Source organism: Gymnodraco acuticeps, unplaced genomic scaffold (assembly GCF_902827175.1).
Source record: "Gymnodraco acuticeps unplaced genomic scaffold, fGymAcu1.1, whole genome shotgun sequence".
NCBI lineage: Eukaryota > Metazoa > Chordata > Actinopteri > Perciformes > Bathydraconidae > Gymnodraco > Gymnodraco acuticeps.
This window is the reverse complement of record NW_022989762.1, coordinates 15,582-31,316: the sequence shown is the minus strand read 5'-3', so window position 1 is coordinate 31,316 and position 15,735 is coordinate 15,582. Positions and strand designations below refer to the sequence as shown.

Below are 15,735 nucleotides of genomic sequence, written 5' to 3'. Positions count from 1 at the left end.
ATCAAATAGAATATTTAGTTTCTGTATATCAGTGCATGTCTTCCTTTATGACGTTTGCTCACTTCTCATTTATTTTATTCTGCTGATTTGCCGCTAGTTATTCTAGGTAATGTCCGTTTTTGGGCTCTTTTTTTTTAATAAACTCTTGTATTAGCAAATTAAGTTCATCAAGAGATTATACAGATAATATCTATGATTTTATTACTACTTTGTTGTTTAATTCCTAAAATAAAGAGCTTCCTCCTCATAGAGCATCAACTCGGCCACTCTTTTTCTTGTGCACTATCCGATAAAAACATAAAATACTTACATTTGCATTTGTATATCTAAATCACGCATCTTACTTTATGTTACCTGCAAGTCACCTTAGGCAAACACTTTGCCACTAGTAGGTCAGTTGTTGTTGCATAACAGCACTTCTTACCGCGCTGATGTGGCTTGGCTCTTCTGGAGGTCCTTCTCCTCCTCCAGCTCCATCAGCCTTCCCAGCAGGCTTTGGTTCTGCTTCTGCAGCTCCTCCACACTGCGGAAGGACAGCGGACTGGTGACTTCCGAGGGGCTGGAGATGTTAGAGGAGCTGCCGTCGTCCTTGGTCACCTTGTTACCCCTAGCTTCCTCCAGCTGCACCAGAAGAGTACACACCTGGAAGAGAGACACAGTTATGAATGAAATCCTCTGCACCAATCAGCAGAGATCTCCTTTCGTTACCGACGATAAGTAGGGGTAACAGTCTGCTTTATATCATGAGCAATGATAACATGTGCCACATCATATCTGCCAGCTTTTCTTTTGTACCGTTACAGTACTGCTCCTCAGTGTACCGTTTGTCTTTGTTCTTTTTACTGCATTGTTAGTGTTCATTGTTATTATTAATATTATTGTTACTATTATTATGTTTATTGTATCTTTTGTTATTCTCGCACAAGAATTTCCTTCGGGATGAATAAAGTCTCATCTTGTGTTTTACATTTAGTTAGTTCATCTGTTTGTGAGAAGTGTTAAGTCATGTTTAGGCTTATTTCTATCTATGAATATATATATTTATATTAGGGCTGTCAGTCGATTCAAATATGTAATCGCGATTAATCGCATGATTGTCCATAGTTAATCGCACATTTGTTATCTGTTCTAAATGTACCTTAGAGGGATATTTTTCAAGTTTTTAATACTCTTATCAACATATGAGTGGACAAATATGCTTTATGCTAATGTTTATTAGCATTTGAACAATGACAAATATTCTCATGAATATTAAACACAACAACCTCTGAACATTACAAATATTCGCCTCAATTCAACCTGGAACCTCTCTCATACAATAATACAATACAAATGGTGTGTGTGTGTGTGTGTGTGTGTGTGTGTGTGTGTGTGTGTGTGTGTGTGTGTGTGTGTGTGTGCAGTTGTGGGTGAAATGCCGCTCCTCTGTTTTCATAACTGTCAAAGCATGAGACTGAAGTTCCCACTGTGGGTCTCCCCTGCACACTTTCAAGTGTGGTCTGCTGCAAGCGGGCGGCAGGAGCAGTGTGCTTGGATTGTATAGATGGTATTTTAAACTCCGAAACTACGGGGCGGCCGAGGACAAAAAATGCACATGCGTTAATTGCGCTAAAATAATTAGTGGCGTTATTTTTTTTTGCGTTAACTTGACAGCCCTAATTTATATATATTAAAACTATTTAATTCCCTATTTACATGATTAGTAAGTCATTAAAACACCTTATTGCTTTGACCTATGCACACGTTTTGCCACTGACAGAGGTGGGAGCCTGCACATACACTACTTTATAATAAGGGAAGGGGTTCAGATTGTGTGTTTTAAGGAGGAGTAAATGTTCAAACGCACGCACAAGTAGTGGAACCCACAATTTGTATGTCAGTGTTTCTCCTGTGTTTAGTTCCTGTTGGCTCTTTGGACAGCCTATACTGAATGACCATATTGGCAGAATAGTAATGTGGAACTTATCAGATGAATTCAACTGGATTTGGATTTCTTTGAAGTGTGTGTACCTGTGTAGATGTATCCTCTAGCTGCCTATCTATCCTCTGTTTTTCTCTCTCTATGGAATCACAGCGCTGCTTGGCCTCCTCTTTCTCTTTCTGCAAACTGTAGATCTCCTGATGACAAAGACAAAGCATGTCATGTTAAACTTAATATGTCCTTTTCTAGAGGAGAAAAGGGGAATAGTTACTTCTTGATAATACATGTATAACATGTGACAAACAGAATGAATGTGAATCCTTGCTAACCTTCCGGGCCTGCTCCAGCTTGTTGCACAGGGAAGCCATGGACCTCTGCATGCTCTCGTACTCCTCCCTCTGACGCTTCAGGACTGGAGCCTTGGACTCCACCTCCATGACGATCTCGTCCAGAACTCTGTTCACTCTGCGGGTCTCCTGCTTCTCCAGCTGGAGGTGTGTCTGACACTCTGCATACGCATTATACAGCTACACACAGCACAGAGAACAATGAATGACGGATGTTTCTCATTACGAAAATATAGTGTCACAGTAATGCTGACTATCTCAATTAACTGTTCAGTCTTTGACCAATCAACCTTAAATACACGGCCAGTTCTTGGGAAAAACACGTAGATCCCTTGAATTTATTTAAAAACACGCAATAAATAAATCACAATCAATGGTGCCTTCATGTAATTGGAAAAGGTATCCAATTGTCTTTGCTGCATCTGCCATTCTCTTTTTCTCTGTGGAATTTAAATTAAGCTTTGTAGCATAAAAGGAAGAGTTGAAAGACAGAATCACTTTTTGTATATAAAGTTACTCTTGGTGGCAGTTCTGCTGTTGTTAAAAGTGACCCCATTTATTTCAATTCCTCAATACTTCTTTCAGTTTTGGGATTCTCGGTTTACTGTGGCATGCAAAATAAAAGTGTTCCTAATAGTGATAGGTAACACAGGGGTGAGTATCATTTTGTGGGTGAAGTCATATTTTATAGGGATGCACGATAATTATCGGCCCGATATTAGGAATTATGACGTCATCCCGATAAACCCGATACCAGTATTAATAGCCCCGATAATATACAATATATTTTTTGGGTCAAAAAAAAGAAAGAAATACTGCGGTGTGGGTGGATTGGGATGAGGGGCGCTTGTTTTTCACTCGGCTCCTCCCGTTTTGCCAGTACTGTGGTATTAGTGGTTTAGGAAGAGGGTAGTTCTTCACAAATCCAGCGCTCCCTAACTCATGCCTGGCTGTGACGTAAATGGTGTGCGGCCGTGAAGCCAGGACAGTAAACAAACATGTCGTCGGTGGTATGGGCGTTGGAGCTATGTGCAACTCAAGGCATATGCTCGAATCGGAGCTGCCTGGACGCTGCACTCATGTTGCGCACTATCCGTGCTGAGTGTGCTGACTTCTCGTACAATGTCCCACTGTCTGGCTACCTGCATAAAGTCAAGTGCTCGGCGCAGTTGTGGCGAAATGTCGCTCCTCTGTTTTCATTTAAACAGCTCCTTATATCCGTTAGCGCAGCTAGCTAGCACCAGATGCTAACAACAACAATGCACGTAAGGTCTCTCTCTCGCTCGCTCGGGCCACACATACACACACCCTCCCGGTCCTCCCAATAGCCAGTCGGTGCCTGCCGGTGAGCGTGGAAGTATGGTCTGCCACAAGCGGGCGGCAGGAGCGGGGCTGTCAGCATCAGCTTGTAGATGGTATTTTAAACTCGATGCGCTCTGAAACTACGGGGCGGCCGAGGACAAAAAATACACATGCGTTAATCGCGTTAAAATAATTAGTGGCGTAAAACATTTTTTATTATCGGTTATCGGTATCGGTCTTGAGAAGCAGGAAGTTATCGGTATCGGTTTCAAAAAACCAATATCGTGCATCCCTAATATTTTAATTTCTGTTTAATTTTAGGTGTGAAGCAGTGATACACGAGCCAATACACAACCCGTATTCTATTGGTTAGATTTAGATAACCACCAGCTTATATAACTGTAGTAGCATAGAGCTGAACTAATGAACATGTATGGTAGGAATAGGTTATGCATACATTCGCTACTGATAGCAGTTAAAAATATATCCTCCTGCCCCTATATGTCTCATTAACTCACATCAAAGAACTTCATGCCGGGCTTGACGATGGCAGCGATGTTGGCAGCTGACGGACACATGACGTCCAGCTGCTCGTCAGTCAGAGAGGGCACACCTGGACCACAACACAGTTCATACACTTGTACTAACACCTAATGCACACACTGCTCATGAAGGTTTGATAGAAATGCGTGTGTTCTTACAGCAGTGTTTGCCAGCGGCCTTCATCGTGGCGTTTTCCAGCTCTTTCTCCATTTTCTTGAGCTTCTCACTGAGCTCTGCCTCAAGCCGCGTCTTCACTTCTTCTCCCTCAGACACCTTCTTCTCTAGAGCCTTATTGGCTACAGAGAGAGACCGTTAGATCAATCACATATGAATACTTCTATGCTTGACACACTCTTTAGTTCATTATAAACAATTATCAGTGAGACATGAGTGGAAGTGCGTGGATCAGGTTCCCTCGTCTCAGAAACAAGATTTTTTTTAAAGTTTTTGGTTAAAAGCCTGAAATTGCTTCTTGCCTGTAAGTCTGAGAATTGTCATGATGGTGAATAGTTTCACAAAAGAGAAGCTATTAGAAATGAATAAGATGGATTAAGTGTAGCAGACATGTGCAGGTGTAAAATACTTTTTCTAAACTTGTCTACCTTCCCCGCTGTCTTTGACCAGCTTGCTGAGCTCCTCCACGGCTCTGCTCAGTTCCTGATTCTTTGCCCCCGTGTCTGCCGCTGACCCCTACAGGGAGAACACACACATCGCTTTAATACACACGTGGAAAAACATGACAAAACTGAAAGAATAGAATATATTTATAATAGTATATATATCTATGTCAAGTGCCCTGAAGTGATTCTTACCTTGTAAAGAGAAGACAGCTTCATGTGAGCGTTGAGTTCACTGCGGTATTTCTGCTCCATGGCACTCTGCTCGTCTTTAGACTGGAGGGACATTCACATCATAAACAATTAACAACACTACATATGTTTCTACATATTTCTAAGCTGCCCTTACTAGTCTCATTTGTACTTGTGTTTTTTGCTCATGATAACATTTCATCTTTTCCTCATGATAACATTTCATCTTTTCCTGTACATTTTAAGTTAAGAGTTATATTTAAGTCTCTATAGCACTCGTTATGGTTCTTTCAAATATGTATTTCTAGCTGGACATGCCTCAGAGCTTGCTTTGAAAGGTCCCATGTCATGCTTTTCCGGTTATTACCCGTCCCCTTGTGTGTTATGAAGGTTTTTATGCATGTAAACGGTGTGCAGAGTCAAAAACCCTCAAAGTACACCCTGTAGCGAGTAAAACTCTTACACCTCCCCAAAACGCCTCGTTGAAGATACGTGATTGTCCATTGTTTACTTCCTGGGTATCCGTGACGTAGGAATGGCCAGTAGCCGCGCCCAGAGCTATGACGCGATACGGTCATGCGTTACCCGGAACCAAATGGACCAATCCATGGAGCCGTTACGTTAAGCCCCCGCTGATTGGTCCAAATTGACCAATCCACGGACTTCCTCACACACTCAGTGCAGGCAGCTCTGCTAATCTCTCCTCCCTGGCTGCAGGCTGATAACAGACAGTTGGGATCGCGGCGAAATTCTCTCTGCAGACCCATTCTCACAGCGTTTATCAACCTTTTTCTTACTCAATATCAAGCCACACTTATTGTTTTTACTTCGGCTGTGACTTTGTGTGTGCTCAGGATGAGTTTGGCTGTGTATCACTAAACAAGGAAACCACACCTCCACGGAGCTCAGCGTGATTCACAACGTCCCAACCAATCAGAGCACACTGCTCACAGGGAGGGTGGAGCTATTGGAGCTACAACGAGCCGTTAAAGGCAGAGAGTGAAATTCAGTGAATACACGTAGTTTACAGAGATGCTGTATGAGAAACCAATGTGAGTTTGGAACATTGAACAATATAAATCTATTTTAGTAGACCTCAACAATGGAATTATGATCAGTGGAAATGGCCATGACACGGGACCTTTAAGGACCTGAGGGTCCTAACAGTGGTGTGAGGACCTTCAGCTCTCCTGCTGTACATACTCTGAATGAAGCTCATGGCTGAGACCACAGCGTGTGTTTGTATTACCTGCTTCAGTTTGTTGTTCAGATCGTCAGCTCTTTTACTCTGGCTTTCCCTGGTTTGCTTCAGAGAGGTCAGCTGTCTTTCCAGTCGGGTCACCTGCAGAAGAGAAAACAGACTTCAAAAGTCTGATAGGATGCCATGCTTCACAATGTCTTTCTTTGTAACGAGTCATTACATTGAAACGTGACATCAGAGGGCAGAAAGATCAGATTTGTGTTGTGTCCCTTGATTTGTTTTCTTCTTGCAATTGTTCTATCCCTTAGATTTAGGGAATATACTTTCGTTCTGTGAACATTTACATATATTATATATATTTATGCTTGTTGATTTCTGCAATACTTTGACTTTTAATTGATACACAATAATACACCAAAGCGAGCTCTATTTATGTTAAAACCTACTAGAATAAATCATTTGGATTCTATATTCTACAATGTAGCTGGTCTGGCTCAAAAGACACAAAAACAACGTTTTAAAAGCCCTGAAGAATGAACATAAAGTAGCCAACTGACTGTCTCATATTCCATCCAGAAGGCTATGTTCACAGAGAGGAGAACAGCACACATCACACACTGTCACATTGACATGTGTTTTACATTCCAAAGTCAGTGGTATTACTAGCTGCATATATCCCAAACTGTGCTGAGTTTGTGTTTGGACTGTTACCTGCTCCTTGGTGTTCTTCAGACCTCCCTGCAGTTCCAGTATCTCTTTGCCTTTCTCTCTGTTGGTGTTCAGCAGCTCTTCAGTTTTGGTCTTCAGCTGTTCTGTTAACCAGGAGATTTTCTTCTCATGCAACTCTTTCTCCTGCTCCATACGCGTCTCTCTGTGCTAAAACCATACAAACCCAAATAGCAAATGAACAATCTGAGCTTTGTGGTTAGCACTGTATCTACTATTATGCAGAAACCTCATTTATGTACTGAGGATTCGTGATCAATGGATCAGTTATACTCTTTTAGACCTTGCATAAACATGTCATCTGATTGCAAGTGGACTACTTGTGGTCACATCACAAAACAAACGCACATTAATATTAAGCCGAACAGGGACATGTTTGATTCAGAGTCTTTGCATCTGCTTTGGCAACTTATTTGTGGAGATAACAAGCCATAAACATGCTGTTTTTTCATTAGTAATTGGAAACACAAACAAATACACCAAAGGATTAGCCAGACAATTTGCATATACAAATATATACACACTTTAGAGAAAGCTGCATTAGATGTTAAGAATGTAACTTCTGTTAGAAACACAACTTACTTTGTATTTGAGAAGATTTGTGTTTTTGTTGTTTTTAACTTGTTCTTATTACAGAACCAAGAGTTTTCTTGAAGAGAGCCTCTAGTGGTCATTTGTAAGACTGCAGCTTAATGCATTTAGACATGAGTTGATGTTGTTCTTTTAATGAAGTGTAGTGTGTACCTGTACAGAAGCTTCAGATGACTGTATATTGTCCAGTTTTAGCTGCAGCTCCATCTTCACCTTACTGGTCTCTGTCAGCTTCTCATTCAGACGCTTCACATCCTCTGCAAACACACAAAACATGAAGCTGAAACACTAACAACTCATCTGAATCAAGCGCCTACGTATACAAGATGTAGTCTCTGCTTGAGAGTGCATATCTCCTTATGAAAACAGATAATGCAGTATTAACAAGCAGTGCTTCCAGGTTAGTTTGTTAAAGCTGATATCTCACCAGAGAGGTTTTCCACCTCCTGTGTTCTCTTCTCCAGCAGCCTCGCCAGCTCTCTCTTCTCCGCCTCAATCTCATACTTGGCCTTGGTTTGCTGTACACACACACATAACATAAAGGAATTTAAAACTGCCCACACTTTTAGAAAATGTTAAATATTTGGAATAATATATATTGAATACGTTTGAGTTTAATAGTCTCAACACGAGAGAGGGGAGGCACTTAGAGCGTGCACGAGAGGGGAGGGACTGCAGGCACGGCTGCAGTGCAGGGAGTGGAAGCAGAGCACTGAACACACGGCTCTTATTAAAACGGCGCTTTCTCACCGGAGTACTTTTCCCCGTCATTCTTAAAGTACCGATACTAATGAAACGGAGGAATCGTAAAGTTTTTAACGGCAGGGTATTGCGGTACCTTTCAAGTATCGGTACACCGTGCAACACTAGTACCAAGTACAGTACTTGAGTACTGCGGTCCTGTGTCCTGGATCGCGAGCACTGGATCTTGAGTCGTGGCTGTGGTCCTGGATCATAGGTCCTGGATGGATATCCTCGTGGATTCATCTTCCTATTATACACACATGCATTTCCAAACATTTGGACTACCTATGTTGCAAATGTATTATCTTTTCAATTTACACACGGCATCTATTGCACGTCTGTCCGTCCTGGGAGAGGGATCCCCCCTCTGTTGCTCTCCCTGAGGTTTCTCCCATTTTTCCCTTTAAACTGTGGGTTTTCTCTGGAAGTGTTTCCTTGTACGATGTGAGGGTCTAAGGACAGAGGGTGTCGTATTGTCATACTGATATTCTGTACACACTGTGAAGACCACTGAGACAAATGTAACATTTGTGATATTGGGCTATATAAATAAACATTGATTGATTGATTGATTGAGTAAACGTTCGGGTGATGCCTTTTCAAATGAGTGTGCAAGTTTGATGTATTGCCACCCGCGTAACCAATTTTAGTTGAACAATGCCGACAAACAGCTTTGGTTCGGTCCACCTGTCTTTGTCCGTCATCCTTGTACGTAACTGCGAAACCAAAATGTTCCCAAACCGGAGACTTCAATGATGCTGGAGGATTTTCGAGCTCAACTTTATCTGCGTTCGCCATTTCGACAGTTCCTCAAATTACTGACTACATTTGAACGCATCCCTCTGACAGGCTCTCATAGTATGCCTCTCGTTAGGGGTGGGTGCAGTGGCGTTTCTATATGTACAAAAGTGGTGGGGCACAAAAAACGTAGATGTCTATATATAAGCTTCTGCAGTGAGGTTCATGGCTGGCGAGGCACTGGCACTTCAGGTTTACAAATATTATATTTTGACTAGTGCTGTCTAAATTATCGCGTTAACGGCGGTAATTAATTATTTGAATTAATTGCGTTAAAATATTTAACGCATTTAACGCATGTGCAGAATGGCCCGCCCCATACGTGCCACCAGTGGCAGCGCCAGGGTATGGCTGGGGTAGGCTACACCCATACCAAGAAATGGCTTAGCCCCACCATGAAAAATGATGTTAAAGTAAGGGGGAGGGAGACTCCCCCCCTTCACTGGAGAACTGCGATAAAACAGCTGATCACAACGTTCACACTCTGTGGTCAGAAGTACTCCACTAGCCGCCCCCCCTCTGTCGACTTTCCTGAAGTACTCCCCCGTTGATAGAAATCAACACGTAATGAATTAAGACCCCACGGTTTGATGATTGATAGGTGTGTGGGTTGTCTTTCATTTTGACACGCAGAAAAATGTTATAATAAACATAGATAGGCCTACTGTATGTTAAATGGATATATCCGCCTTCTTTCATTTATCTTTCCATTCCCACAACAATATACATAAAGAAATGGCATATTTTGGACATAGTTCGAATGGTGATTAATCATGATTAATTAATTTTTAAGCTGTGATTAATCTGATTAAAAATCGTAATCGTTTGACAGCCCTAATTTTGACCTAAATCAAAATATAATATTATTTTCAAAAGCCTCTTTAGTCTGATGCTTCAATTAATTTTAAACAGACAGTTCAACAGAAGGATACCCAAAAAATATAATTTTATCATTTAAATATTGAATTGTTCTCTCTTAGTAAGATCCCATTTTCAATAAAATGGTGGTCTTACCTTGACTTGAAGATTAAGTCCATTTGCCTATCCTTCTGGACAAAAATCTCTATTACTTTTTTGTAAAAGTCCTCCTTATCTTCTTGTAGTTTCAAATAAACAATCCAACATGTTCAACAGAAGATAATCAGTTATATTGTTTGTACACATGGTACTTTACATATATATCTGTTTGTTTAAGGTGTCCAGGTGATGCAGACAAGCTGGACCAGAGAGTGAGAGACAGAACTGGACTCCTCACAGCAGTGAACTTCAGCACAGGTACAAAGACTCTTTTTTTCATACTGTACAAAGAATCAAGAAAGATATTGGTTTAAATGAATGAAGTATTGACTTGAATACACTGATATACATTCCATTAAACAATACTAAATACTAGATCACCTACACATCAGTTAAGTTGAGGGTTTTTTCCATGCAAAAAGTTACATTTAGATATTTAGCAATATGATTTTGTCAGCTTTCTAATTTAATGTATTGAAGGCAAAACTATTTAACACATAGTGAGAACTGCTACTATTTATCGCTCAATATTGTCTGAAAAAACGTGGTAAAAGTGATTCTTTCTGAGAGACAACAGAGCAAGCTTCTACAGTTGCACTACGTTTTGATAACAGTTCAATATTATTTTGATAATAAAATATATTTCAATGTTGATGAACTTCATACTGTTCATTCATAATCTGATTGTCTTAGCTGACTGTTGAAATAAAAAAAAAAACTTAATTACAAAATAATTATATCTACAGCCCCTTAACCAGGGGTGGGGAACCTCCGTCCCCCGGGCCGTATACGGCCCGCGAGACCTTTGCTACGGCCCTCGAGGTAATTTATAAACATAGGCAAAAAATAAAAAAATTAAAGAAATCTAGACCGCAAAAAAATTAAACAAGCGAGTGCCTGTTTTTCCTGTCCAAGGTCAGAGTCCTTGAACACATCATGAACCTAACGTGTCATCACGTGGTATATGTCTCGTCTGACAGGGATGCAGTTCTGACGGAGAGCACCAGAACGCCGCTCTGTTGAGAGATGTATCCATAGATCTCTTAATGTTGCTCTCAAAGTGCACCAGATTGATGCTTTTAACTTCAACAATTTAAAAAAAATCTTCCCGGGGGAGAACACCCCCCTAGAGGAGGTTAGGCCCCCCCACTTAAATCCTGTTCACATGGATAGGAAACTAAATACATTTGCACACATCTTGTGTCCATATATTTATGTTTGGGTGGTCATGCCACAACCGTGCACATGCATGCATGAGTCATGGTAAAATATCTGGATTAAGAGGTTGCTTTTTCTTTGCACAGCATGAAAGAAAGGCCGAATGAATGGGCTGTGATTTTAGTATTTTTAAGCAGAGGTCAATCATTTGTACGGCCCTCTGAGGATGTTGGAAACATTGAAATGGCCCTTGAGAGGAAAAAGGTTCCCCACCCCTGCCCTAAACACAAACACACCGCTTTCATAAATAACACAATTTTTGTTAGGAAAGGACATGCCTGAAAGACAGGACATTTTCTCCTTCTCTGAGGGTCAAGAAGAACATCCAAGAGGAACATTAAAAGCTGATGTTATGAGATTTTAAGACCAGTACAGGACATTCACTAAGAAACTACTTTTATTGTGAAAACACAGTCAGCTGATCAAATGCAGCTATTTCCACATCTACACTCCATCAGCTGATTATTTCTATTTGCCTCACTTTATGAGCTTCACATCACCTGTGCGTCACAAATAAATGGGGCCAATCTTCAGTCAGATGTGAATGTGTAATCTAACATTTTCAGTAAGAATAATGGACAAAAGGAGTGCAAATACAAATACAATTTATTGAAATGTGAGTAGTTATACACATACCACTTTCGTCTCATTAGTATGCATAGAAAGTGACAGGTCACACCTCTCCCTACTTATTAAGCCCCGCCCACTTCCGGCTAAACCCCGCCCACTTCCACCGGAAGTCCCGCCCACTTCCACCGGAAGTCCCGCCCCTCCATAAGCCCCGCCCCTTCCGCCGGAAGTCCCGCCCCCCACTTCCGGTTTTTCAAAATAAAATTAAAAAATATTTTAAAAATGATAAAAATAAAAATGCTGCCCCTACCGGTCACCCCCACTTCCGGTTTTTCAAAATAAAATTAAAAAATATTTTAAAAATGGCAGTATTGACTGCAACTTACAAATACTTGCAAATAACATGAAATATACAACCATATATTTTAAAAGTAATGTCTCAGCTCTAAAGAGCAAGGTCCCGCCACCTAACCACGTCCTGTGCCCCTGTATACAGCAGTATTGACTGTAACTTACAAATACTTGCAAATAACAAGAAATATACAACCATATATTTGTAAAAGTACTGTCAATCTCACTAACTCTCTCTCTCTCTCGCTCTCTGCTATTCTCTGCCGTGAAAAGTTTGGTGAACAGTCAAGACAGGTGTGGGGACCATAAAACCCCCAGACATCCTCTGCGGGACAAATGGTGGGGCGATGGGGAGGGGGACACACACACACACACACACACACACACACACACACACACACACCCCACCACTCACCCCTCATCCGTTAGGGTTAGATAAATAAGAGCCATTCGTCTTTCTCACTCTTCAATATTTTCTCAAGTCGAGAGAAATGGCCAAGAGACGTCTTGATATGGGTGTAATCTGCGAGACAACCGCCACCTAGTCACTTCCTGTGCGCCTGTATACAGCAGTATTGACTGCAACTTACAAATACTTGCAAATAACATGAAATATACAACCATATATTTTAAAAGTAATGTCTCAGCTCTAAAGAGCAAGGTCCCGCCACCTAACCACTTCCTGTGCCCCTGTATACAGCAGTATTGACTGTAACTTACAAATACTTGCAAATAACAAGAAATATACAACCATATATTTTTTAAAGTACTGTCAATCTCACTAACTCTCTCTCTCTCTGCTATTCTCTGCCGTGAAAAGTTTGGTGAAACAGTCTGAAGACAAGCTAGGACACGTCATAAAACCCCCCCCCCCGACATCCTCTGCAGGCAAATGGTAGGGCGATGGGGAGGGGGGAACACACACACACACACACACATTTAAATTCAGAGGATGAAAAAGCAGAAAACATAACTTGTTTTGTAAAACGGTCAGCACGTCAGTTTCAAGAAAGACGTTTGCATACATAAAAAAGTGTATCTTACAGTTCCTTTTGTGAGAGAATTACACACAAATCTGCAGAGTGTCACTAAAAAGTTGTAACACAGGGACTGACATTCTGTATGGGGTTTCACACAGACACAAAGTCTACTTCATTATCTACTTTGTCAGCTTTTATACACAAAAGTGTATCTTTCAGTAACTTTCTCAGAGAATTTAAGCATAAATCTGTCAAAGATTCTTAACGAAATCTACTTCATTATCTACTTTTCAGCTTTTATACACAAAAGTGTATCCTTCAGTAACTTTCTCAGAGAATTTAAGCACGTCAGTTTCAAGAAAGACGACAATAATTAGTAGTTAGACATTTTGGAGAAATGTTCTCTGTCGTTCTTAATGCAAAAACAAATCATCTCTACTCCCTTTGGGTGAAGTCCAGGAATGTTCTCGGGGGGAGTGGACACTTGCTGTTACATGGCATAAAGCTTCTGCAGTGTGCCAATAAATGTATAGTTTCCCTAAAGCTCCATACATTTACACATATTGACTAATGACTCAGCACATGAGGGGTAAATACAAAACAAATCTAAATATCACCAATTATTCCAGAATGTGACTAGAATAGAGTCTAGAGAATGGACCCAGGCTTTGTCTTCAGCCATCAACTAAATAGGGGCGTGCTTTTTTTTTTTGAATCACCAGTATGTTACTCACCATTGAAGACAGTGTTGAGGGGGCAAGCAAAGTGTACTCAGCGGCAGATTGCATGGAAGCAGAAAGGCCTGGCTCAGACACCATGTCTCCAAAGGTTGACGGGGAACTTCCAACCAGTTCCATCACCTGTTTAGCTTGAGGGAATTTAAACACCATTAAAAATATGGATTACAGAAAAACAATATATGTAGTAAATCGGGTAATCATTAATAAGGGGAAAATGTGCAAGTCTAACCTGAGTCTGGCATGAGCACTTGATCAATAAGGTGGATGACAATGTCCTTCTTGAGCACCATCTTGATGCCATTGACTGTTAAACTCTCGCCATCACAGCCTTGAAATCAAAGTAACGCTTCTAAAAACATATATTTTAGAAAAGTAATGTTAGTCATGTCAAGTTATCAAGACTGCTGTGTTTCATCGAAACAGTGTACAGAGCAGAAAGGGGAACATTTGTCGCCACATTAACATACCGACTCCTCTATCAGTTTTTGCATACATAAAAAGTGTATCTTACAGTTCCTTTTGTGAGAGAATTACACACAAATCTGCAGAGTGTCACTAAAAAGTTTTACACAGGGACTGACATTCTGTATGAGGGTTTCACACCTGAGCTGCTGGGGGGAGGGCGTTGAAAAGGGGGTGAGTATGTTTGGCTCTCTGGTGTGTTAAGAGTCACAGTCTTAAAGAAAAATCTGGTCAGAAAAAAAAGTACTTAACTTTCTACCAGTTGTAAATTGTCTTACATATAAAAAAAGTAAGAGACTTACTGTTTCCTTTGTGAGAGAATTACACATAAATCTGCAGAGTGTCTGTAAAAAGTCTCAAAATCACAAACTGCAGACGCCTCAAGGAGAGACTTGAAAAGATCCATGCCGAGTGGGGGGAGAAGAAGAAGACTAATAACCAGCAGTTGACTGAAGCCAGGGACTTTTTTCTTTAAAGTAAAATAAAAATGGGAAACTACTATGCAAAACGCTCTGTATATATTGATCAGAATGTAGTCAATACCCTTTTAATAAGTGTGGTGATGAGGACGATTGAAAACAGAACGAGTAGTGACCCCTGTGTAAACAGAATGGCTGAAGTTTGTAAACTAGAAGACATTTTGGCTATCGTGCGTTCTGGCAGTACTATCCCCGGTCATTGGGAAACGATTGTAAACGAAACATTTAAAGTGGTCCTGGAATCTTCATTTTCCGAAACATTCTGTAACATTATCTCAGAAATGAAACAAACATCAAAAGTGTATCATGTGCTATCAGTGTATGCTCTGTTTGTAGATGTAATGCATCTCTGTGCAGAAAGCAGCATACACATGAATATTCTGACTGAAGTGAAAAAACTCCATCACGATATCTCCAGTCATATGGGGAACTCTAAGCTGGAGACGGTCCTGCGGATGTTGCAATCAGTATAACTATTTGATTTTGGGTGTGAAAAATAAAAAAGTGTTTTTTACATTTAAAAACTGTTGTCTTCATTATAGCAAGGGGGAGCGTGTCTCATACATGTGTATTACAGTCCTTCTTTTTGTGTTTTTCAGTGTTTTTCTGTGTGTCTGTACACACAAAGCACAAATCATTTCAAAACAAACCCTGAATCAAATTTAGAGAGGACCATTAAGAGTCAGATTCTTAACAAAATCTACAGACACAAAGTACTTCATTATCTACTTTTCAGCTTTTATACACAAAAGTGTATCTTTCAGTATATTTTTGAGAGAATTTAAGCATAAATCTGCCAAATGTTTCAAAAACAGCCTTGTTTCACTGAAATAGCCTCAAAATCACAAACTGCCATTAAGAGTCAGATGCTTTTACGGAATCTAATAAAACAGAGTATTTTCTACAGATGACTCCTCCCACTCAACGCAATAAGTA

The 15,735-nt window shown here is 40.5% G+C and overlaps 1 protein-coding gene across 1 annotated transcript in view; it reads right to left on the bottom strand.

Annotated features, from left to right (window-relative positions):
- The window catches only part of LOC117545761 (nucleoprotein TPR-like), a gene marked incomplete at its 5' end in the record, with an annotated part of 79,873 nt that overhangs the window by 51,952 nt on the left and 12,186 nt on the right, over positions 1 to 15,735 (bottom strand). The window contains 11 exons of the mRNA XM_034215713.1: positions 425 to 642; positions 2,011 to 2,118; positions 2,251 to 2,448; positions 4,089 to 4,183; positions 4,272 to 4,409; positions 4,716 to 4,803; positions 4,926 to 5,006; positions 6,172 to 6,264; positions 6,835 to 6,999; positions 7,594 to 7,697; positions 7,868 to 7,958. Of these exons, the coding sequence (XP_034071604.1) occupies positions 425 to 642; positions 2,011 to 2,118; positions 2,251 to 2,448; positions 4,089 to 4,183; positions 4,272 to 4,409; positions 4,716 to 4,803; positions 4,926 to 5,006; positions 6,172 to 6,264; positions 6,835 to 6,999; positions 7,594 to 7,697; positions 7,868 to 7,958 (1,379 nt within the window). The remainder of the gene's footprint in view (positions 1 to 424; positions 643 to 2,010; positions 2,119 to 2,250; positions 2,449 to 4,088; positions 4,184 to 4,271; positions 4,410 to 4,715; positions 4,804 to 4,925; positions 5,007 to 6,171; positions 6,265 to 6,834; positions 7,000 to 7,593; positions 7,698 to 7,867; positions 7,959 to 15,735) is intronic.